At 41.4% G+C, this 26,197-nt stretch overlaps 1 protein-coding gene across 1 annotated transcript in view; it reads left to right on the top strand.

The window, feature by feature from the left end:
* DCDC1 (doublecortin domain containing 1) overlaps window positions 1-26,197 on the top strand; it is a 1,639,395-nt gene that overhangs the window by 1,347,576 nt on the left and 265,622 nt on the right. The window contains exons 22-23 of the mRNA XM_086955816.1: window positions 11,067-11,177; window positions 14,056-14,155. Coding sequence (XP_086811942.1) covers window positions 11,067-11,177; window positions 14,056-14,155 — 211 coding nt within the window. The remainder of the gene's footprint in view (window positions 1-11,066; window positions 11,178-14,055; window positions 14,156-26,197) is intronic.

Here is a 26,197-nt window from a genome sequence, read left to right as displayed (position 1 = left end):
AGTAATGAAATATTTATTTAGGATCATAGTGTTTTAAACAAAAACACAAGATTTCATATACACTCATTTGATAAAATCTATGCAAAGCTGCCAAATCCTTTACACCAATTAAAAATCTTCCCACAGTACAAATCACATCTACAAATTGGTGAAATGTAGATTCCTCTGTAATAGTAATATTGTATTTTGCACGTTAATCGACTGTCCTTCTGGAGTTTGCATTGCTGCTTGAATGAGCACTACAATAATAAGCCACACAAGGATTGGAAGAGTGAACTCTCTGCAGCTGATTATGGGGAGATCTGTTAACCTGACCTTCCAGTCTTTTAAAGGCATTGCAGAAGAGGTGAGGGGACCTAAAATGTAATTTAATTATCAAGTTTAAAAGTAACGCAGTTGTGCAGTGACACGATAATAGCTAGATGAAATCAGGCTGACAGATTGTGTGAATAAGAGCGTTATTGCGTTGGGAATTTACTGCTACCTGTCCTCTTTGCAGAGTGTCTCCATGAAGACACCCCAGCTGCATGACCTCTCCCCACCGGGCTCCTTAGACATACCACCCATTAGCTAATTTGCGATTACCTATTTGGTAATCACAAATTAGCTAATGCAAAGCCAAAGGTTTTCCAGTCCAATTGCTCAAATCCTCACCCCGGCATTGTCCATGGCTAGCATTCGGAACGTCGCGAGTCCCTGCAACCTCACTCTGGGAACTTTGGTAGGTGAAGCTCACTTTGCCGATGTTGCAAGCAGATGAAGTATTATATTTAGAGTTGGTGTTTCTCAGGAATATAATGTTATTGTTTTGTCGGTGTGAAGAATCCCAGCTCTTTTGCCGGAAAGGGAAGAAATCAACTGCTATTGCTCACACTGGGAGTGGTGTCAAAAGCATTGACAAAAATTACAGTTGCTGCTTACATTATACAATGGTTTGGTTAAAACTTGTTTGGTGCCTGATACTATATACAAAACCCCTACAGTATAAAAAAGAACTGGTGACATTTTTAGTGCAAAGTGTTACTAAGATTGTGCATGAAAGTACACATTGTGTTTCAAATCGGTAAAGAGGGAACTGCTTTTGATAGATACCTAAACATCGTATTGTGATATTTATAAGAAAATCATGGTCGGTAAAGCAAAGAGTCTGCCATCAAGGAATAGAAATTGCAAACAGTGAAATACACGATCAGTAATGAGCGTAATCAGCAAAAAACGTTCACACAGTATTGACGGATCATAGACTTAATGTATCTATATTGACTAGTCACTGATAGACTCTCCAGGCCACTCTAAAGGTAGTAATGTATATCTTCACACATATTTAATCCCTTGGGGGCCTTGGTGTCTAATTCGATTATATACTTGGCCTCCAGTTGCCTTAGACTCTTCTCGCGATTACCTCCTCGTTTATTGAGGGGGACACTCTCAATGACATAGTACTTAAGCACATTGAGATTGCTTGCATGTTCTTCATTTACGTGCCGGGCCACAGGATAGGTGGAATCCGAATTTACAGTCGCTCGCAAGTGCTGTAATATTCATTGGTGGACAGGCAACTTTGTGCTACCTACGTAGCGTAATCCGCATGCACACTGAAGGACATATACCGCATGATCAGTGTGACAGGTATAGTACCCTTTTAAGCTGATCAGGGCATCTGAGAAACCAGTGGTATATGTTTTGACATTCATTCCGAATTTACACGCACGGCATGATCTGCATTTGTGAAAGCCTTTGCTAGCTGTTAACCACCCCTTCTGGAGATCTAGTCCTGGACTCGTTCCTACTAAGTCATTTCGCATAGAGTGAGCTTTTCTATAAGTAAAATTTGGCTTAATGGGGAGTACTTGTGTTAGTGTTGTATCTGTTAATACAATTGGCCATTGAGTGTTAATTATGCTTTTTATAGCATTGTCCTGCCTGCTATATGTAGAAATAAATCTACATGGTAGAAAGGTACTAGGTCTGACTGTTTGGCTTTGATTAATAGCCTGCTGTTCATCCGTCACTGTCATTTCCTCTGCAGACTTTGTTTTCAACAGATCTGCCCTGTCTCTAGAATTGGCTCTAACTAGTGCAGTGTCAAGTAATTTAGCTTTGTAACCTCTCTGTAAGAGTCTATTTCTCGCTGCTTGCTGAGCTGTCTTCATTGCTTCCGGTGTACTACATGCCCTCCTAATCCTTAAAAATTCACCATATGGTAAACTGGTGATCGTGTGCTGCGGATGAAATCTGGTAGCATGTAGCAAGGTGTTTCCCGTTGTAGGCTTACAAAACAATCGTGTTTCAACTCTATTGTCCTCAATATACACTGTGATATCTAAAAAGTTTACTGTCTGCCGATCAATATGTGCTGTGAACTGCAAGTTGAGAAGATTATTGTTGATGGTGTTAACAAAATCTGAGGCTTCTAATTCAGTCCCCCTCCAGACGATAAATATGTCGTCTATGTACCTCCAATTATGAACCAAATTCCTATCTACAATGGATCTATGCTGTTCCATGAGCACATGCTTCTCCCACCAGCCTACGTGCAAGCACGCATAGCTGGGGGAGAAGCATGCGCCCATAGCCACATCCTGCTGTTGCCTGAACACCTTACCATCGAACATAAATAGGTTGTTGAACAGACACCACCGCATCATACATAACAACATCTTGTTGTGATTATATAAAGACAAACATCTGTCAAGAAGGAAAGATTCTGTGGCGGCAAGGCCGTCTTCGTGCCTTATACTGGTATAAAGGGAAGCAATATCTAGTGTCATAAGTAGATAATCATTAGACCATTTTATGGAATTAAGTTTGCTCAGGAAGTCTTTAGTGTCTCTAAGATATGTCGGCAAAGCAATCACGTGTTCTTGTAGATAGTGGTTGACATATCTCGAAGTGTTTTCAAAGACACTATCTCTCGCCAAGATTATCGGACGTCCTGGAACTGGGGCAACTTGCTTATGCACTTTAGGAATCAGATAGATCGTTGGTAAGGTCGGAAATTCTTTATGCAGAAAACAAAATTTGTCCTTTGTAATCAGACCTTCCCTTTTCCATTGCATAAGTTGTGCCTTATATTTTTAGTTTATTTTGTTGACTGCAGCCCCATTGGTCATATCATAACATTCACTGTTGTTCAGATGTCTATATGCTTCTTCCTTATATTCAGTTTTATCCCACAGTACAAAATTTCCTCCTTTGTCAGAGTTCTTGATTACTACAGAGTTGTTGTTTTTCAATTTGTTCATTAATTGAAATTATTGTTGCAATGTGGTGTTTTTCGGTCTCTGTTTCGTCCTGAGGGTCTTCCTATGCAGGATTTTTAGTTCTTCCGTAATACGTTCGTGAAAGATGTCAAGGGCATCACGTGACATTACTGAAACAAAAGTGGAGGGGGCCTTGAAAGGACTGCTTCCAGTTGCCGAGACTGTTATACCCTCGGCCTCTGCTATTTGTTGTGTGTCAGGTAATTGTTGCTGACTGTTCGCATTGTGCTGGCCCAAAGAAAACAAAGTTTTCATGAGAGGGACTTGTGTGACTGTTAGTCCAGTTTTTCCAGAGATGCTGAGTGGATTGGCCATTTGTTTGTTCTGGTTCTTAATATTGAAGAATTTGGCCAATTTGAGTTTACGTATAAATTTATACACGTCCACCCTGGTCTCCACAAAATTAAAGTTACTTTCCGGACAAAAACTGATCCCCAAACTCAACAGTTGTAATTCAGCAGCACTAAGTTGGATATTTGTTAAATTTATGATCGTGTTTTCTGTACTGTTGTCTAGTTTTGCCAGGTTTTCTTCTTGTGGAATGGCCCTCTGCCTCTGCTGTTTTCTGCATTTGTGCCTTTGGCGCCTCTTGGAATTCCTGCATTTGCGGGTTGCAGATTTACATTCCTCGAACGAAGGGACATTTTTCTCTGTTGCCGTATATAGTCCATTTCTTCCGCATAGGTGAGGGGACCTAATGTGGAATTATCGCCAGCTTTTGAGCCGCTTCCCTATGTTTCTATATCGCTCACTGTCACGCTGGTATCTGATGAAAAGGCAACAGTATTAGTAGGCACAGCTGTTTGTTCTTTTGCTTGCTTTTGTAGAGCCACAACTCCTCTTTGTTTTTTGACAGAATCGTATTTTTGGGCAAACGTAAACACCTGGCCCTGCTCGCAGTCATTTTTATCTCGAGCGAATTTGAATGCCTTTCTAGCCTTCATGGTTTCTTCCTGCTTTTTGATTCGTCCCGCCATGTGTAAGAGACTTTTATCGATTAAATCCTTGTTAGCTGGAGTTGTAATGGAAAGCAGTTCTTGTTTGATGCGAGTGATTTCTGTCACATTCACTTCTCGATCAATGGTTGCATATTTGATCAAGAGACAGACTAAGCGCATTGATGCCTCCATATTGCTGTCAGCCCAGTCTTTTAGTAACAAAGGGTTGGGAATCTCGAAGCTCGGGCAAGCATGATTCTTAAGACCCTGGGCACTCGCCCGACTTCATGATATTTTTGTAAGGACTTTATCTCCCACCACTTTGTTAACTTGCTGCGCATGTTCTTTTCCAGCGATTTTAACAAAGATTTTACATCAGAACTTTGTTCAGTCTCTTGAACCTGTTTATTACTTGACTCTAGAATTTTTGGTAGGGTCGTAAACAGTTCATCTGCCGCCTTTTTTCTCTCTAACAACGCCTCGTCTGACATTTGCGCGTATTTAGTTATGGCAATAATTCAGTCCCGGGGGTTAATTAACTTAACTACCCCACAATCCAGCAATGTAAAGTACCTCTTATCCTGCGATATAAGCCTCGAAAGCCTCCGTTCTTCTGTGAGTCCTCGGCGCTTTCCTCAGGGTGTCAGCCGTGAGAGACCACACCTCCGGTCTCTTCCAATACACGGAGCAGTTCAAAAAATGTTGCCTCGCAGGGGGTTATCCAGGTAAAAGCTCAACACAGCTACAAAATCCAACGGCTCGTATATTGGATAGCCGACTTCACTAAGAAGGGTCCGCTGCAGGAAGAACAAGCCAACCTCCTCGGGTAATATCCAATTACCACTCCGGTGAGTAGATTCACCATAAAGAGGATCACGGACTCTGTAATGACTTTTTCCCACTGCTGGAAACAGTGACTTTCTTTATTTGTTTAGCCAAAAGCGCAAATGCAAGGGAAAGGATGACTCGTTTCGGCCAACTATGTGGCCTTGTTCACATACTCGCGTTGCTCCAAAAATTATTTTAAATACACATGTGCAGGAAATCACGTGACATTCACACTACCAATCCCACTGAAAGTGAAGAAATACTGGCGGGTAAAAAACTACAAATTCTACTGTTTTAAATAAACAACATCGCCTAAAATTTGTATGTCATCAAACATTTTTCGTTGGTACATATTTATGATTTTAAAACCAAACATGTTTGCAGCACATTAGTAACTGTTCAAATACAGATATTAACTTTCCATTTGGTCACATTTGGTTTCTCTAATTGGCTAGTGGAATTTGCCTTTTATAACGGCTATTCAAAATTATTTGAAATAAGAAAACTAATTCAAAACCAATCTCAAAACCCAAGAAAATATATGTACACATAATTGCTGATTTGCGAAATATAGTTAGACTAAAGCTAGTAAATTGTTGATGGTTGGTTTAGTTTAAGCACAAATGCGTATTATTGCCCAACTATGCCCTTTAATTGTGGGCTTAGAACTGTTGGAAGTGGTGTCAAAAGCATTGACCAAAATTACACTTGATGCTTACATTATATAATGGTTTGGTTAAAACTTGTTTGGTGCCTGATACTATATACAAAACCCCTACAGTATAAAAAAGAACTGTTGACATTTTTAGTGCAAAGTGTTACTAAGATTGTGCATGAAAGTACACATTGTGTTTCAAATCGGTAAAGAGGGAACGGCTTTTGATAGATACCTAAACATCGTATTGTGATATTTATAAGAAAATCATGGTCGGTAAAGCAAAGAGTCTGTCATCAAGGAATAGAGATTGCAAACAGTGAAATACACCATCAGTAATGAGCGTAATCAGCAAAAAACTTTCACACAGTATTGCGGATCATAGACTTAAAGTATCTATATTTACTAGTCACTGAAAGACTCTCCAGTCCACTCCAAAGGTAGTAATGTATATCTTCACACATATTTAATCCCTTGGGGGCATTGGTGTCTAATTCGATTATATACTATATATCCACAAAATCCTTTCAGATAAATGAAACCGCACTCGCAGAAGGATTGAAGTACCCAAATCTATTTAATTTCAAAAAGTCTCCAGGTTGAAAGAACAACCGGCGCGTTTCGTTATCACAGATAACTTGATCACGGTTAGGATGACACCATTCAATTCAGCCAATTAAATCACTTTTATCGTCCTGAGTTGTATTAGTAGCATATAATAAAATAGATAATTTTGGAGATCAAAAGCAAACACACGCAACTAAAAAACACAAATAAAAAGAATGCAACATAGGAACAAACTACGATTCCCAAAACACACCACACAGGACATGGTCTCATTTGTGAGTCACATGTGATGTTAAAAGTGATTTAATTGGCTGAATTGAATGCTGTCATCCTAACCATGATCAAGTTATCTGTGTTAACGAAATGCGTCGGTTGTTCTTTCAACCTGGAGACTTTTTAAATTAAATAGATCTGGGAAATTCAATCCTTCTGCGAGTGCGTTTTCATTTATCTGAAAGGATTTTGTGGACATAAATTTCGGTGTGGCTCTGCTTGCGAATTCGCACCGAATCTGAAGCGCCATGAGTCGGAGCGATTTCCGAGTATACGAGCCAGGAGATGTGGAGATATATATATATATATATAAACACTCATGGGACAACGTGTTTCGGTTGACAAAGCTACCTGGTTCACATAGTGCCGCCGCCATTGCTCAAACCTTAAATACTACCAGTGAGTTCCAAAGATGTAGTGGCCATGGAAAACATACTGATGCCTCCATGAATGTAAAGTGAAATTAACATACTAAATAAAGCAATGGTGTTTCATAGTACGATCTAAAATGAAACATAAAACACATTTCTTCATTGCTGAAATTAAAAAGAAAGAGAGAACGAACACCTTTGAAAAAATTAGTGCTGTACAAAGTAAAGAGACACAGTATGGCACTTTATCACATCCTCAGAATTCTAAAAATAAAACTAATATGTAGCCTTGATTATATAATCGTGGTAATCTGTCGGAATGAAAAGTGTACACATTAAAAAGTGTTGTCCAGCATACAACTCAAAATGAGAGATTGGGACAAGGAATTGCCAACTTAAAAGAATTCCAGCAAGTTGGTACAATCCAAGACCCCCAGTCATGCACACCATCAGCCAAAAGAGCAGATTAGGCCCAAGCAGCTGTTATCAGAACGCATACGTAAATCCCAAGTGGGCATATATACGACAGATAGTTCAATTAACATATCATGTCTAGATCAGAAAGAAAAAAAAATAATTTAATGGACCAGTGTCCCAGACGTCCCATCTCAATCCCAAAATATAAGAGAAATTCCTCCGTCTGGGTCTCCCACATACACAGTTTATCACAATAACCTAAAAAGTAAATGCACAATATGCAATTAGTGTTCGTTACATGAAATGACCCTACCCCATTCTTGTGAAAAAATTTGTAAAAGAATTTTATAAAAGGCCAGCAGAATATTCTGCTTGCAGTTGAAAGCGTTAGGACTGGGCTCAAGGGTCATGAGGAGCAGTCACGATGTGACCAAAAACTGGGAAAGTTACAAATGAATATACAATTCCTCACCCGAGTTCAGGCCATTTGGAATCTTGTTTTTAAGCAAGATAATGTAACAGGACTCAAGTCTATGCAATGTAAGTTCCCTATTGCCACCCTTTATGTGTCTAGGTACTGAATCGATGGCAAAAAACACCAGCTCAGCAATTGTGCCTCCATGTGTGTCATTAATGTGGCGTGCAACAGAATTGGTCTTGTCATCCTTGGCAATTGTTCTCAGATGTTGCAGGATCCTTATGTGGACCTTATGTGGATATTTTTAGCAGCCGCGGTCGGCAGTAGGAGTTCCTGCAGGGCGGTGATGTGGGGAGGGGGATGGGCAAGGTAGGGGGTATTAATGTATGAATTACGGAGTTTAAGAGGTAAGTAAACATATAAATAAATAAAATAAATTTCGTTCTGCGTACTGCATCACCAAATGCGATGCAGTGCGCGCAACAAAATTTCTTTTGTACCTTTTGTACCTGTCTCAAGTTGAGCAGATAGAAACTCTGCGAGTGAAGTATGGAATTGCCCGCGGTCTCTTGGCGGAAGATCCGTGTATGGATACGATTGTCCTGAACTAGACCTTCAAGTCCAAGAACTCGAACTCTGTTGTGCTGATGTTACTGGTGAATATAAGGTTATGGTCGTTGACATTAAGTTGATCCACAAAGTCCCTGGCTGATTCAGTGGACCCTTTCCAAAGCACGAAGAGGTCATCAATATATGGGGACCACAGGACAATGTTCTCAGTCCATTCTTCTGAAAATTCCGAGGTGAGCACCTGCTCCTCCCACCAGCCCATATGCAGATTTGCATAACTGGGGGTGAAGCAGGTGCCCATTGCATGATATTTCTACCCTGCCCCTTTTCTTGTTGTTTATCTTTTTTTTACTGTTTTCTTGTGACTCAGTTTTACCAAGTCACAAGATGGCTCCCAACACTTCTTGGTTTGGAACGTTGACAGCCAATAAAAATTAAGCTCATGCTCTGAAGTGTTCACGAAACCTCCTTGGCCACCAGATATCGATATTTTATACACATAGCGTGACTCCGCCGAAAAATAAATAAATACTTTTTTGGGCCATGGGGTCCTAGTGGGAACCCCTGAGCAGGCCCTTTGATTGTTTTTGTGCAAGAAGGTGCTCCTGCACATAAACAATCATTAAAAAATTACGATTTGCAACTTCTATGTGTGCTGCATTAAACAGCACACATAGAAGTTTCAGAACGCCATTTCAGATTGTTTATGTGCAGGAATGTAGGCACCCTTGCACTATGGTGAAAGGGTGCCTGCATTGGCACTAGGCAGCTAAATTAGCACCAGCGCAGGGGGAAACACAAGGCAGCACATTGTATTCTTGTAAATAAGGTGCAGCCCTGCATTTCAGAAGTGGTGGAGAGCGGCGTTAAGCCAAGGAGGCTAACGATGCGCTCCGTCACTTCCTTGTAAATATGCCCCTAAATTTGTGTTGAAGATGTGTGTGGTAAAGGCATATGCATTGTAAAAAACATGTGTGGTACCAGCATGCATTACAACAGAATGCGTGGTTCCATTATGCATCCATTAATAGCATCACCACTGCAGAGGCTCAGGGAACTTTCCTCTTTTCTGTCCTCTTCAATATCATTGTGACCATTTCTACAGCATAATGGACCTATCTTATCACACAAACCTCTTTATTCACAGGCCATAACAGAAGAAAGGAAAGAACTCGCACCTATGTCGATTCTGAACACCTATTGATAATGACTAGTAATTCAAGACCTGTAAATTGATTAGGGTTAGTCATAAACAGTCATAAGAAGAAAACATGGATGCTATAATTTCTGAAGTATAAACAGCAGAACTTTAATCTAAGACTGAGAACTCATCAGTCTTCATTTATCAAATACATTCTGTGTGTTGGTCACATTGTCGCTAGCTATGAACTGGTAATCTGTCTGCAAAGACGCCAGTATACCATGATGCCTCCATATAAGTAGTCTTGCATGCAGGAATATATATGCACCCACAAATACATATTCTTCTGGGTGTTTAACCCCTTCCACGCTGATGACGAGCTGGGCTCGTCAATGCGTAGCCTCCTTGCACGCTGATGACGAGCCCTGCTCGTCACGTCAAGTGCATTTTCGCAAAACCCAGCGTGCGAGCGGAATTCCGCTAGCGCGCATGGTGTTAATGGAGCATCAAAAAATGAAAATGTTTGATAAATGAAAACCTGAATATAGCCCATCTACTTGCAAATAATCAAACAATTAAATCTAAGCTCCAGGAATAGCTATATGTCTGATCTCAATGTTAGACCTTTTAGACCATGTGAGCCAGATGTTCAGGGATTAATCCTTTATACTGACTGGTTTTCCTTGTGGTGGGTAAGAGGCTTTGTCTCTTTAACAACAATCAGCAAACAGGCTTTAGAAATCAGCTCTGATGTGAATCAAATATTGATCCACTCCATGCCATACAAATGACAATTTCTCCACGTGTTCAGATTACGAGAATCTAGATGAATCCTTGACGGCAAGAACACCAATCTTTAGCTTTCCAAAAAGACTAACAAATGCTCTCTAGATCTTAAAATCATTGTTTAATAACAATGCTCTTCATTGAAAAGTTTATTTACTTAAACTATTGGAGGATGAATCGTGGAGAGAGATGCTGTCACAAGCATGTTGTACCTGCGAGCTTTCAAGGCTTTTTTCAAAGGCAATCTTAACAGGGACAAGATTTGGTTGGTGGAGAGCAATATCAGCCATTAATTGAAGAAAGTAATGTCTTCGTTCATCATATCCATCTCTCCGTTTTAAGCTGCAGTCTATGTGTTCTTTCTCTTTTGTATAAATATTTACCGGACCATCTAATCTTATCGGTTGGATTCTCAAAATTGTGAATGATTATGCGAAATGTTTGTAAATACCCAGAAATGTCCAAGCTTGTGGATGTATTTTACTGCATTTTGCAAGGCACTCCCAACCTTCTGCTTTTTTCTGCTTTTAACCCTGCCTAAATTCATTGCAAAATCTGCAATGTTGGTGCACATTCTGCCATTGTAAGAGGACTTTACCATTATATAAATTAAAATCAACTTTGCATATTCTGTGAATCAGGAATTGGTGTTTTGAATCATAGCTATTTTTGCCCAACTAAATGTCACCTAAACGAACAAAAGCATTTGCGAATCTTTCCACTCGTGTTTCTTATTTGAGAGTAATTGTTCATAATTAAAAAATAAACTTTGTCTTTAAATGTTTTTTCTTATTTCAAAAAAGAAGATTTCTTAAATTACAACTTAATAATTTTCGTAGAAATGTGGCTCTCCGCCAGAAGAAAGCACCAAAGAAGGCAACAATGATCCAACTAGAAAAGGAGGCTGAAAGAAAAGCTTACAATGTTGAATTTCTGCAGTTCTTGGAACGGTGAAAACGAGCTATAATTTTACTAAATTCTTTATTTTGGTTCACTTTTTTGTCAGTGTCCAGAAAAATATGCTTATTAATTTGGTGTACTTTGGCCTGTGAAGTAATGAAGTCTAAAAAAGGCAAGTAAGAACTATGCGGTTTCAGAATTTTTTATTTAATAATGCCAATTTGATACTAACTAGTAACCTTTTTGTGGTGGTAAATGAACTCTGAATTAATGAAATTGATATTTCCATGAGGTGTAATAAATCCCAAATAGCCACATTGGGCTAATTCTCAAAGTTAGTGATGTATGTTAGTTTAACCTAAACGTGCAAATAGGCTTATTTACAAGTTCAAAACAGTTTCTCTTTTCTCAGTTGTTGATCTCCTTCCTGTAAAGCAGCGGTTAGGGAAACACCCTCGAATTGATTAGGATATGTGAATAGCTGCTTCTCCGTGGAGAAAACAAAAAAACGCACCAACAACATTTCTATTTTCTCATTTTTTCCTCCATGTGAAAAATACAATGATATATTTGTATATGTGAAAACAGAATTCCTATTGTTTTTCTAGGAATACACCTGAAAACCTGTGACTTGCCTAGGGCTCTGTTTGTTACTTGGAAAACCTTTGTGAGATGTAAAAAGGTGTACATCTGCACCAATGTAAGGTTGGAAACCCATGGGAGTAGATTTCCAATTTACTGCAAGGATTAGGTCCATGTTGTTTATGTCCTAATTTTACACTTCTTCATTTGAGTATAAGTCCAATCAGCTGACTCTTTGAGTTTTCATTTCAATATTTTATTTTCACAAGGCTCTTTCAATTATCTCTCTAATTAACACTTTCAATTAGCTATAGCTACGTGAAAAAGATATATTTACTCTGAGATTCCCATTATTTGTGGAAATGGCAATATAGTAGACTCTACAAGGCATGGCTGTCCTATAGTTTCATAAGAAAAAATAAAATCTCATTAGAATCATTCTTGCTAAACTCAATGCATTCTTGAAAGCTCTAATATAATGTTAAATATTCAGTGTTTATCACGTGAGCAGATAGATCACTAATGCAAATGCACTAATGCAAATGTGATTAATTGAGGAGCTTTCTCTCTCTGTGGATGTATTGCAGTGTGGCACACTTCCTTGTCAAAATATATATTATGTAAAAGAAACCTCTTGAAATAACTTGGAGATAGATGTAAATTAAGGTATACTCAAGAGAATGGGGTAAAGCCTCTAAATTGAGTAAGTTAATGTAATGTCACATACACGTTTGTTTTAATGATCCTGCTTGTTAGAGATGCTTCCAGGTGAGAGTTTAGGAACAAACTGTCCCCGCAGCCAGTGCTTGACTAGACTGCAGATGCCATCCATTGGTTCAAAACTAGACAAACATGAACCTGCATCAACTGCCTGCGTGTCCACCCCCTGGGTGCTGGGCCTTTGGGCACCTGCAGGAGGAGTTGGTTGTCCAGAAGACAGGCCTTGGTCCCAATGGCAGGATAGGGTATTTGCTTCCTTTTATTATGCCATATTCATTACCTCTTGCTGTAGCGGGTAGAAAACTAGCAGTTGTACTTATTGCTTTTCATATCTACAACGCTGGTCAATAAGAGTTGTTTAGCTGTGGAGAGAGGAGCTTTACTTTATAACTAATCTTCATAATGTTGCATTTATTGGAAATCATGTTGCAAAGGTTTCGACTCTCGGTGGGCTCTTGCAGCATGTGTTTGCCCATCTTCTTCTTCCTCTGAGGAATGCTCCTCATGCTCAGCCACCTGTACTCAAGGCACTGAACTTGCTGATCACTCATCACATTATCCCTTTCTTTAGGTTGCTCCTGCTCTGCCTAGATTCCAAAACCTTCTATTGAATGAGGTTGATTTTGTAAAAGCACAGAAAAGATGCCCAGGGCTATTAAAGCTATGAATATGTTGGCTGTGACCATGAACTTCAAAGATATAAGAACCAGGCGCCGTTCGCTTCTGGATAAGCTAATGTTTTCCTAAGGCTGTTGGTGACATTAATCCTTCTAAGTGAAAGTCGGCAGCTATTTTTGCACTGAAATGTTGTTATTGTTGGTAACACTTCAGTTGATTGTTGGTTCACAATAGAAAGAACAATTTAATGATGGAGCCTGGGTGCTCAAACATTCGGATGCATTGGGTTGTCTTCTACCTACATCTTCTACATCTCATGTTGCAGCCACAAGAATGAGATTTGACCTTGCTTGCTGCAGGTAAAACACAGAGGTCCAGCTCCGATAGATGTTGAGATCATTCTGTTTCTCCTTCTCAAATAGGGCACACTCTCTGTCCTTGATCTTTTAACTGCTCAGGGTTACAGAATTTGTATTGATGGTTACATCACTTATAGGCATGCATCTATGGGCTCCAATCTTCATACATTATTCGTAAGCGCCTACATTCAGAACCACCGAACTGGTGAAAATCATCTTCCTGCTGGCAGTTGAGTTTTATATTGCATATGTCACAGTACCACCAGACACCTTCTTCCGAGTTGGAGAAACATAGGGAGTGGGAGCGATATATTGTAGGACAGCCACACATAGAAGAACCTGCAGAATGCAGATACAGGCCTTGAAGTGTCACAGCAGAGGACGACTACATTGATTGACACATTTGCAGTGACTTCACAGCTGTGGTAAATATTTGCTTTTTATAGTAATTTGTATATGGTAGCCCAAAATTTCAAATCATTTAACAAGTAATGAACCATTTTGACGCCAGGGATCTATGTTTCAAGAATATGAACCTCTACACATAATTCTGGAAATGGCTCATTGGAGAATGTTGGTGTGCTCCAGTTATACAGTGTTGCTCTATTTAATTTAATGTATTGTGTGCTTCAAATTTATGTGGTTGCAGATGCACTTCAATATTGAACTTACCATCTGCCGCTAGGAGACTTTTTGATGAGAAGGGTGCAGAACTATTCACTTTGAATGGCCTTGAAAGAGATCAACTGGTAAGAAAATCTGTTAGAATTAATACTTTGAAAAATATGATAAGTTCTGTGGAAGGCTGGAGTGTAGATTTCCAACATAATTTCCTCTTACCTGTTTCACTCTGAGATGTAACCGATAAGATTGAAGTAACCAAGAACAAATGTACTCTGCTCATCCGCTTATATATGGGTAACATTTCTTCAAATTAGACATTGATGAAAAGGGTCTTCTGTGATCCCGTGTGATCCTCTGTGTGTGTGTGTGCCTCTTGGTTATACATGTTTGGGACTGCAATTGAGTCCTGTATACAAGAAATGCTGTACTCCCTGATGACAGCCTATTGACCAAGCAGAAGACATGAATTTGTGTTTCTTTGCTTCAGAGGCATTTGTCTGCTGTGTATAGCTTGAACACCCTTATTGAAGTATAAAAGATACATCTTGGTACTCAGAACCATGAGTGTGACATTTATTGGGTCCATACATTAGGTGGTGTTTAAGATAATAACCAACATTCTAGCAGATTCAGGAAACAATAACACTGAAAGTGCTGTGTAATTTAGAAGAATATTATCCTATTAAAAAGTTGAGATGCCATGCACATGTATCCATTTGTAGGACATCCTAAAGTCAAACTGACCTATTCTAGCCCAAATAGGCTTAGAGTGGGCTTTTGGCCACCTCTTATTCACGATTCAATGGCTTTCTTGTCTATCTCATTTCCCTATTCTAGATTCAATGGATTTTCCTCCCTATTATGTTTTTCTCTTCTTCTAAGTAGCATTTCGGTTTAACCATGTTTGAGTGGCTGAATGTTCGCTTCCATGAATGACGCCAGATATTGTATTGAAAGCATGAAAGACTATTTTCTCTCATTCTCTCTTTCTGCACTCCCTGGTTGTAAGAAATGTTGTATTAGTTGAGGGGAATGGGAAAACACCTCAAACAATAATCTCAATCTGTCAGGGTGAACCACTAAAGTCACAAAATAAACCTGTGCTTAATCCTCTGGTAGCTTGGCACAAAACAATCAGGCATAACTTAGCAGCAATAATTAAAGCATTTATGCAGTCCTCGAACAGTAATAAAGTGAAAACACAACACAAACAAAAATCCCAAACCAATTTAGAAAAATATAGTACATTATAATGAATGAAATGACATCAAAACAACAACAAAATCCAATAGGTAAAAGCCGAAATATACATTTTTAAAATTTAAATAGAAAATAGTGCCAAAAATCACAATGCTACCACGACTGTTATCTTATAATGCTATACTGGGTCAAAGTCAAAAGTTATGACTAACTGTAATGAATGGTGGGTCAGATACAGGGATCAGGTTCATCTCAGTTGAACGTTTACCTTCAGACTTAGAAACCTTTGTGGAGAAAAAGTGGCCATAAACAAGTCATAGGCGTGGCAGGCTGCAAGTTGGAACTGAAGCAGGGCTCGATGATGATGGGTTACTAGAGGTCTTGGGGCAGTTGTCAATGAAGGCTGGAAAGAGGAGTCCAAAGCCATTGCTGTGTTGATGAAGCCCTCTATGTCCGAACTTCTAAATATTTCTGGAAGTCAGAGCTCCTTCAGCAGGGCAAACCAACACAGTTAAGGCCTTTTAACGATTCAACGTCGACAAGCTGCACTTTGTCATCGGTCCCAGTTTCTCCATGCATAAAGTTGATGAAACGTTTCTAAGTTTCATTTCTTGCTGTTTGGGGACCGGAGGAGTACACTTTAACACCCACAAAGGGTCTAGGATCTAGGAGTCACCAGAGTTGCAGGGAAAGGGATCGTACAGGAGGTCGGCTGACTGACCTTTGGAGTGACATCTGAGGTCTTGGGTTCAAGGCAAGCCCATCTTACATAAGGTTTCAGACATCAGGGCAGCCCTTTTTCTGATCTTCACAGGTCCTGGAGTGTTCTGAGGAGAGGCCTCTTGGGTCCAATTTTATGTCCAGTGCTAGCGTATTAGAGGAGGGTAAACCTTTGTCCAACCCCTAAACACGTTCCGGTCAGTTTTCTACCTCCACTAGGTTTGGTGGTATCCTGACTAGAGAGATAAAAGTGAGCAAAGGCCTATGTGTGAGCTCTACATGTCAGTGACAAGATAGTCATCCTTTGAAGCTCAGGAAGGGGCTAGGCACACCCTCCATTTGAATCCTGTCAAGGGAGGAGTCCCCATACACCCAGGGCCCTTTGTCTTGACACAGTGAAATATTGCTTTGTAGGTTTTCCACTGTCTGGGATCACTACACATCTCACTACATGGGAGCCTTCAGGGGTCAGGTTGCAGATGGACACTGGCAGGGAAGCTGTAAAAAATTGGATTGTTGGTTGAGGGGGTGGAAGTTGCACTCTGGCAGCAACCACAATTCTTGTTAGGGTGAAATGCAAAGTCATTAAATCAACTTGTGCTTATTATACCTCTAGTAGATTAGCCCAAAAGCAGTCATGCTTAGCTTGGAGGCAATGTGTGAAGTATTTATGTTATATGTTATATGCTGTTTTGTATCGCGCACAACTACTACCGGAGTATCCTGGCGCGATATACCGCTGGGGAACCCGTCCTGGCTTTCCCTGTGGGATGGTCCCTACTGGGAGTCCCCAAGGTGGAGCCAGGCATCCCCAGCGTTGATGGGGCCGTTGTGGAGATTAGGCAAGCTAATGCCCAGAGTTGCCGAGTGGGACCCCTGGTTAGAGTAGGCACCTAGGCGAGAATTATCAAGTCTGCTGACCCTGGTCCACGACCCTGCCGCATCGGGAATTGAACCCTGGTCCCAGGCCGACTCCTGCTTCCGGGTCTGCCGCCTCTAACCAGTGAGCCACACCACTCCATTGCTATACATAAACAGTAATAAAGTGAAAGCACAACACCAGACAGATCCCAAACTAATTTAGGAAATAAAGTATATTTTAATAAATAAAATAATACCAGAATAACAAAAAAATCAACCCAATCAGTAAAACCAGAGTTGTTTGATTTTGACGTTTTAAGTACATATAGGGCCCGATTCATGGACTAACTTAAGACAAAATCCTAAACTTACTACCATTTTGGTATTCACAGAAGGCACTTACTCATTTCGGTAATCACAGAAGTTAGGAGTCCTAACTTTAGGACTCCTAAATGCCTTCTGTGAATACCAAAAGTCTTAAAGTTAGGATTTGTCTCAGTTTAGGAGTAGTAAAGTTAGGACTTCTAACTTTAGGACTCCTAAACTGAAAGAAATCCTTACTTTAAGACTTTCAGTATTCACAGAAGGCATTTAGGAGTCCTAAAGTTAGGAGTCCTAACTTTACTACTCCTAAACTGAGAAAAATCCTAACTTTAAGACTTTTGATATTCACAGAAGGTATTTAGTCATCTCCTTGTGTTAGTCCTCTTTATGACACTATCTGGGAGAAATATACAAACCCCGCCAGCAGAGCCATTCACAGCCATGTGTCCAAGGAAAATGGCAGAAGTCACAAATGGGGAAGACAAGAAAATGACAACTTTCTAAAAGTGCCATTTTCAGATTTGTGATTTAAAATCTGACCTTGCCATTTACGAGCATTTTAAGCTAGGAGTTATTCACTGCCAGAACATGTAAACCTTTACCCGATCTATCCTACTATTGAAATACGATGCTCCCTGCTTTCTGGGAGGTTAGGGCCTACTTTACCGGTAGCTTAAAAGTAAGGCTCCCTTTTTTCCATTTTTACGGATTTGTACAGATAAATACAAACAGAAAGCGATGTGTTTCATGTCTCCATTTATTTTTAAAGGTGGATAAATACAGAAAATGGTGCTTCTTTAAGTGAACCTGCTGTCTTTCATGACTAATAGCCCAGCAGCTGAGCAGATGGACAGCATGGGAAATGAAAAAAACAGGATGAAATTTGTTTAAATAAATGCACTAGTCAACATACATTTGTGGTATAGTGCTAATATTTATCAGTGGATGTATTGTTTTGTAATATTTGGCAGCTTAAATAGCTAAAGCATGACATAAATCAAAGTATGAATGTGTGATGATCCGTTAAATAAACATGGCATGTACAGTTTTACAACTACATTTCTCCACAAAACACAACATAAATATGGATAAATACAGATAAAATGGCCCAAAAATAAATATGGATTAATACAGATGGAAATGTTAAAAAAAATAAACACCATAAAACCGTGAGCCCTACGTATAAGTAGTAAAGACAAATGTTTATGACTGACAAATTTTTTATTGTGTCTGGTTGAAATGGCAGTCTGAAACTGCACACCCAGGGTTCTATTTGCAATGCGGTTTAAGCAAAGCAAACTTTAAGTCAGATTTATGAAGCCAAGCAAGGCAACTTTGCTTGGCCCTGAGTGGCTCCATAAATCTGGAGTAAGACAACACAGTGCAAATTGTTGCATTGCCTTACTGTGCCCTGGAAGGCATTCCATGGGCGTTGCATGGTTGTTCACACACAACTCCCATGGTTTTCTGATGCATTTGTAGTTCCGTAGTTTGTGGGTGAGGTTCGGTGGTTCCGAACCCATTCAATAAAGGTCGTCGGAAATAGACGATTTTGGTGTCAGCAGACCTCAAATGACGAGTGTAGTGTGTACGAGTGTTTTCACATTAATCGATCAATGAGAACACTGCGTATTCGAGGATTTCGTTCGAACCTTCGGGTTCCATTTTGTGTACAGCAGCCATTTTGTGTGGTTGCCCTCACATAGGCCGATGACTGCGGCCGAACGAGTCTTTGGGACACGTACACCTTAGCTGACTTCTGAATGACCTGGCCGAACTGACTCCCTTGCCCGAGGCTGACCTCGCTGAGCCAGTTCCTTGTTAAGCAGCTGGTCAGATAAAGATCAAAGAGCAGGACATGCCAGAGTTTATGGTACACTGCACCCACCTTTCTATCTTGCTTCCAATCTGTTTCTGTTCCTTCCTTTACGACATAATTACTGATTTGGGTTGAGGGTTTTTGTGATGGGTTTGTCCGGCCTGAGTGAACAAGAATATTGGAATGTGCTTGGTCATTTCTGGTGGGCTGGACAACGGAAAGTGGGATTGTGGTCATACGTTACTTTCAAAATGTCACATTTTTATTGGTCAGTTTGTATGAACCCAATGCTAATTTGGAATGTTGCCTGAGGCTTGATTTTTGGCATAAAAGACCATGCTCCGCTGATTGAATTTGTGCAGTCTCTAGCGAACCAGCCGTGTTGTGCTTCGTAGATCTCTGTTCCTGGTTGCAGCCAATAAACTTTGGTCTTTGACGTCATCAAGAAGTATCCCGTGTCTCTGTTTACCAAGGCAGGGGAACTCGAAGGCATCGGGGGTTTTCCTGGTCCTTCAGTTGGCGCCCAACGTGGGGCGACTTCAGTGGTACCGGTCCAAGCCCGAAGATCGTGAGGAGCTTCGTGTGAAAATTCTGGAGGAAGGCCAACCACTTCATTGACCCCTGTATGTCGGCGTGGTCCGAAAGTCTTTGCTGCGAGGTTCCCCGCCTTCCGACGGCTATGAAGGACTGCTGCCCTGACTGTCGCCCTGTCTTGGAGCCTTAGACGTTTGTAGAGCGAGACGATTGACGGGTCTTCTGGTGACGCCATCGACATTTCAGTTAAGTATGAGTGGAGCGTCTCCTAGTTCTTAGTTTGTTTTTGGTATCCCTTTAGTGGATCGCTTTGATTTGGTACCTGCAGGCCCCAAAGCCAAGGGACTCGTGTATTCGCGAGATTATCGTTTTGAGATTTCCCTTGTAGTTTGAAGCTAGACTAGTGAGCAAGATGCCTGGTCTTTGCAGACTTGGAAAGATATTTGGTTGTGGTTGTTCTAAGGATTCCGGGTTAGAGGATTCGTGTCCGGTTCCTCCAATTGGAACTCCTACATATGAATTATACGTGAAGCATGGTGTGGGCCCTATTAGTTATAATGAGATTTGGGTAAAGTATACGAGAAAAGACGGTGTCCTACAGTGGCCCCGTTACGGTAGTTTTGAAACTGAGATTTTAGACAATCTCGAAGTGAAATTGTTCAAGAAGAAAGCCCGGCCAGCAATGTTTGACTATTTCCGCATATGGCGCAAAGAAGCCAAACAGAAAGAAATTAAATTAGCAAAGAAGAATAAACGAGAACAAGGTATGTCAATGGTACAAGCTGCTGTTGCGTTTAGGGATAATGAGGAAGAGCAAGAGAGCTAACAGATGCTTCGGGTGAAGAAGTTAGCGGTAGATAGATGCTACCCAGTTTTGCCGCCTAAAGAGCAGGAAGAGAAGAAAGAACTTGCGAAAGATCCTTTAATGTCACATCTATTGAGTTCGCCACCCCCTTATGCACAGAGTGCTACGGCACCACCGCCACAGGTGGCTGTGCAACCTCCGGTTGTTGTGCCACCTGTAATTCCTCCACAGCCAGCTCCTTTTCCGTTGGCTACTGTTCCTTTGGCGCAGCCTCCTCAGGGGCCTCCAACTTTGCCTCCCCCTATGTCTGCTACTCCTACGCCTGTCTATAATACTCCTTCTGTTCCGATTTTGGATTCTTCTACTATTGTTCCGTCTTCCCTTATTATTCCATCTTCTCCTTCTACTAGACAGCGAATGACTGCTGCAGTTTCTGGTTTCTTTTCTCCTTTGTTGGGACAATTGGGTATGTCTCCAGTTAATGAGCATAGACAATCACGTAGTCAGTTGCCTGGTATAGACGAGCGTAAAGTTTTGGATCACATGGCACGTAGATGAGTTACGTATACCTCCCAGTATGATCTTGAGGGTATTATGGATGTTTTCCACCAATGGCAAGCACCAAACCAACGGTATGTTTTTGAAATGATGTGTGTGTTCCTCCATGAACAATGGATTGACGAAGTAGGTAAAGCTCCTGAAGAGTTGTATCGAGTGCGTTCTGAGTTTGCGAAAGGGACTATTGTGAGTCTCCATGACATTGAGAGAGCACTTACGACGTTGTTGTCGTTCCGTAATGACACTCCTTCTGAGCGATTGTTTGAGCCTGATTCGTCAGTTAGGAGAAAAGCGCGTCAATATCTGATGCGTGAGGTTCCTCCAGTTTGGAGACCTGCGGAACCTAATGCTCAGCAACCTACTCTTGCACACTTTCAGCGAGTGTGGGTACATGTTCCTTGGAAAAGTGCTGAAGTCCTAGCACTTAAGCAGACTTTACCTGATCCGCGCAAAAATCCGGCGGGATATTATAAAGAGCTCACTCAAACTGCGGGTTCGTGCATCATGAATTTAGCAGACATAGACTTGTTGTTTGGTAATGTTGTTCCACAGCCTATCTGGAATGTGATTCGACATACGGATCATGATAATGAATTAGGTGATACATGGGTTAATATTGTTGCTGCAAATAATAGACAAGTTGGAGGTGCTAAGCCTGAAGATCTCATTACTGAACTTCCTGGTAGGATAATTAATTATATGAAGACTTTGATGCCCGAAGTGCGTGTTAATTGGGACAAGTTGTCTGCATGTAAGCAGAAGAAAGATGAGACTGTGTCCGACTTTTTCACGCGGTTTGAAGAGACTTTTGTAGATCATAGTGGTCAGGATAAGGCTACCGAGGGTGGCCAGAGATTGTTCGTTGACAAATTCGTGCATAATTTGCTTCCCGAGTTGTGCACTAAGTTGAAGGATTCCGAGAGTGCTTGGGCTGTTTCCACGTCAGCACAGATTTTAGCTACGGCCCAGTACTATGAAAATAGGCGCAAGGATGAGTTAGAGAAAGCGGATAAGAAGACTAAGGAATTGAAGACTAAAGTTCTTCTACAACAAGCTTATCCACCCCGTAATAGTAATCAGCGCGATTATCAGCAACCTCAGCAATATTCGAGAAACTCGCAGAGGAACGAGTCTTCTCAACAGCGTTTCCCGTATGGGCCTAATCAGTGTGCGTATTGCAAAGAAGAGGGCCATTACAAGAATAGTTGTCCGGTTTTGTTACAGCGTACGAATGGTGCTTCTGGTGTACAAGGTCGAGGTGCTCAACAAGCGCCTAGAGGTAGAGGTCGCGGACAGAATGTGCGTTCTTTGCCTCCACAAAACTCGATGAATAGTTTTGATCAGCAGCAAGGTTCGTCTGGTAGGACAACACAGTACTATATGGATGATTACTATGTTGAAGGTGATGAAGCAAATGGTAATGATTGTTAGGACAGCCATGGACAAAGAGAGGGAGTTGTTTCAGTTCCAGTAGATCAGAGTGGACCCTATGTTGGAGTGATTGCATCAGGTGTGTCAGAACCTTTTCTGCTAGATACTGGTGCTACAAAGAGTTCTATTATGCACTCTAAACTCCCTGGCGCACCTTTGTCTGGCTTTGACAATGTTTCTGTAGGTTTTTCTGGCGCCCCCGTTACAAATCCGATTTCTGCTCCATTGCCTCTTTCTGTTGGACCGCGTAAGTTCGAAGCACCCCTTCTTTTGACTACAGGTTGTAATGAGAATTTGTTGGGATTGGATTTTATTGATGAGATTGTATGCGACGCTGTATTGTTCTCCGTTAGGAGTACATCTTACCTTGGGTGAGAGAGTGATCTCTCCGATGTACATATCGATAGATAGTCTTCCATCTGAATTGTCTTCTTTACCAGATTCATTGTGGGCTACTGGTCCGAATGATGTGGGCCTACTGGAAATTCCCCCATATGTTGTGACTCTGAAGGCGAATGCTCAGTTACCGCGCATTCCACAGTATCGTATCTCGAGTAATGGTGAGCGTGCACTTTTAGCGATCATTTATGATCTGATCGACAGGGGTGTCATTGAGGAAACGAGAGGTAATGTGTGTAATAGTCCCGTTTTGCCTGTTCTGAAGAGAACTGATTCTTCGCAGCCTCCTGTATGTAGGTTTGTCATTGATCTTCGCAAAGTGAACAAGATTGTTGTTCCACAATTTCCTGTCGTGCCTGATATCACTGCTTTGTTGACCTTAATTTCGGCTACTGCCACATGGTTTTCGGTGATCGACTTGAAGAATGCTTTCTTCAGTATCCCGATTGCTACGGAGAGTAGGGACATCTTTGGATTCTCTTTAGGAGGACGAAGTTTCCGCTTTAAGCGCGCTCCTCAAGGCTATTGCGAGAGTCCATCGATCTATAGTCAAGCTTTGAAGACACAACTTGATCTGTTGGTTTTACCTGATGGTGCAGCCCTTATTTAGTATGTTGATGATTTGTTAGTGGCCGCTGATACTGAAGAGATTTGTAGAGAAGCCACTTTGTCGTTGTTATGCCACTTGTCTGATTTTCATCACAAAGTTTCTCTCTCCAAGTTGCAATATTGTCGACAAGAAGTAACCTACTTAGGTCACCTCTTATCGAAGGAGGGAAGGAAACTGACCCCAGAGAGAATTCAAGCTATTGCGAAAATGAGTGTGCCTACGACACAGAGAGAAGTATGTGCGTTTTGGGGTATTACGTCGTACTGTAGACAGTGGATTCCTAATTTTTCTTTGTTAGCGAAGCCTTTGATAGCTCTTACTGTTAAGGATACTCCAAATCCTATTCCTTGGACTGACGAATGTCAAAAGAGCTTTTCTGAATTACGCAATGCGTTGTGTTCGGCTCCTGTGTTGGGTACTCCCGACTACAGTAAGCCTTTCACATTGTATGTTCACGAGAGAGAGGGATGTGCATTGTCAGTCTTGACTCAGCAGTTTGGCGATAAGCAGCTTCCATGTGCTTACTTTTCATCGACCTTAGATCCGGTAGCAAGGGCGTTGCTGAGTTGCCTGAGAGCCACAGCGGCAGCGGCTGTTTCAATTTGACAGTCTGCTGGTTTGGTTATGGACAATACGTTAGTAGTAATGGTTCCACATGCAGTGGATACCTTATTGAACCGTACCAAGACACAGCATTTAACTAGTGCTCGGTTGTCGGGTTACGAGTTGACGTTGTTAGCGAGTCATGTGCACATTAAACGATGCAACACGTTGAATCCAGCCACGTTGTTGCCAATTTCAGTTGAGATAGATAGTGAAGAACAACACAATTGTTTTCAGAGAACTGAAGAAGAAATGAAAGGGAGAGTAGATTTACGAGATACTCCTCTTCCAGAGTGTGATGGTACTTTGTGGGTTGATGGTTCGTGCTTTAAGTTGCCGACTGGTGATACGACTGCGGCATATGCTGTTACGACTTTGCATACGATTGTTGAAGCTGCACGTATTCCACATAATTCAGCACAAGCAGCGGAGTTGATTGCATTAACGAGAGCATGTGTGTTGGCGAAAGGAAAACGAGTGAATGTGTATACTGACAGCCAATATGCCTTTGGCGTGGCTCATAGCTTTGGGCGTTTGTGGCGTGAACGTTGGTTTTTGACTTCGCATGGAACGAAGATCCAGCATGGGCAGTTGGTGAATGAACTTCTTGAATCTCTTACTTTGCCATTGCAAGTAGCGATTGTGAAATGCAGTGCCCTTAAGAAATTTACGGATGATGTTGGTCGCGGAAATGCGTTTGCGGATGAAGTTGCGAAAGAAACTGCGAGAAATGTGATGAGTCGAGTATTAGTTGCGGGTCCGGCGAGATGGGTTCCAGAGAAGAGTATGTGTGAAGATACGATTGAGAGTGTGAAATCCATTCAAGCTGAAGCTATAGAGAAAGAGTTGAACGAATGGAGAGAAAGTAAGGGTAGATTGGATTCGAATGGTTGTTGGACTGATTTGTCCGAGCATCAGAGATGGTTGTTGCCTGACGCGTATGTGCTTCCGGTTGTTACAATGGCTCATGGAATGGCACATATCAGCGTGAAAGGGATTTGTAAATTGTTGGCTCCAGTTTGGCAGAATGCGGGAATTCCAAAATGTGCAGAGAACTTGGTTAAGAACTGTATGGCGTGTTTGATGTATAATCCTGGTAAGGGAACTCCAACACCAGCTGGTCATTTTGCTCCTACTACGTATCCGTTCGAGGCTTTGCAGCTAAATGTTATCCACATGGAGAGATGCAATAACTTGAAATATGTTTCAGTGGTTGTTTGCTCCTTTTCTAGATGGGTAGAAGCTTATCCCCTTAAGGACAATACTGCCTTGTCCACAGCGAAAGTCCTGATCAAAGAATTTTTCCCGAGGTTTGGAATGCCGAGAATTATCTGGAGTGACAATGGGAGTGAATTTGTGGGTCAAGTCATGAAGAGAGTGTGTGTGGGACTAGGGATCCGGCAGAAGTTTCATGCTGCAAATCACCCCCAATCAGCTGGTTTAGACAAGTGCTATAATGGCACTTTGAAGTTAAAGTTAGCTAAAATCCAAGCGAGCACTGGTTTACAATGGCCAGATGCTTTGCCTTTAGCGCTTTTGTCCACAAGAATGACTGTGCATTCAAGAATGGGTTTGAGTCCATATGAGGTGGTCTTTGGCCGCCCAGCGAATATTTGGGGCGTACCAAGGCCAACCAGGTTTAGCGAAATTGAGTACCCTGTGTTGCTTGACTACTTGCGCGAACTGACAACTAAATTGCGTGTTTTACACCAACAGGTGCATGACAGCCTACCTCAAGCTTCTGAGGATCCAGGCGACGCTATTGAACCTGGAGCGTGGGTCTTTGTGAAAAATTTCCAGCGGAGCAAGAACGATCAGCCCCGCTGGACGGGACCCTATCAAGTACTCCTGTCTACACGGTCTGCAGTTCGAGTGCAAGGCAAGAAAAACTGGATCCACGGCGTACACTGTAAGTGAGCACCTTTGCCCTTACCGTACGATCAGTGGGTCCAGGAGGGACTTCCAGACTCTGAAACAGAAACTGTTCCACGATTTTTGCCATTCAGCGATGCTCGTCTGATTGGTACTAACTCTGAGAGAGAAAGTGACGATCTTTTACAAGAAGCTGTGCCTCCTTCGAATCGATTGAACACTATTGAGCCTGATTTGTTGTTTAAAGATCAAGAATTGCCTGGAAGAAGCCGCTATAATTTGCGACCGAGAGTCATGGACAAATAAAGCACAAATAAAGTTTTTATGATTTTTCTGTTTGCAGGTTAACTCTCCACCGAGGATCTACTCATTTTTGTTTTTTGAACCGCCATCCGGGTTCAGCTGTAGGGTCGCGGTGTCAAGTCTTTGGA

The sequence above is a fragment of the Lissotriton vulgaris genome, chromosome 2_1 (genome assembly GCF_964263255.1).
Source record: "Lissotriton vulgaris chromosome 2_1, aLisVul1.2, whole genome shotgun sequence".
NCBI classification, from domain to species: Eukaryota; Metazoa; Chordata; class Amphibia; order Caudata; family Salamandridae; genus Lissotriton; species Lissotriton vulgaris.
This window is presented reverse-complemented; position numbering and strand designations above follow the sequence as displayed.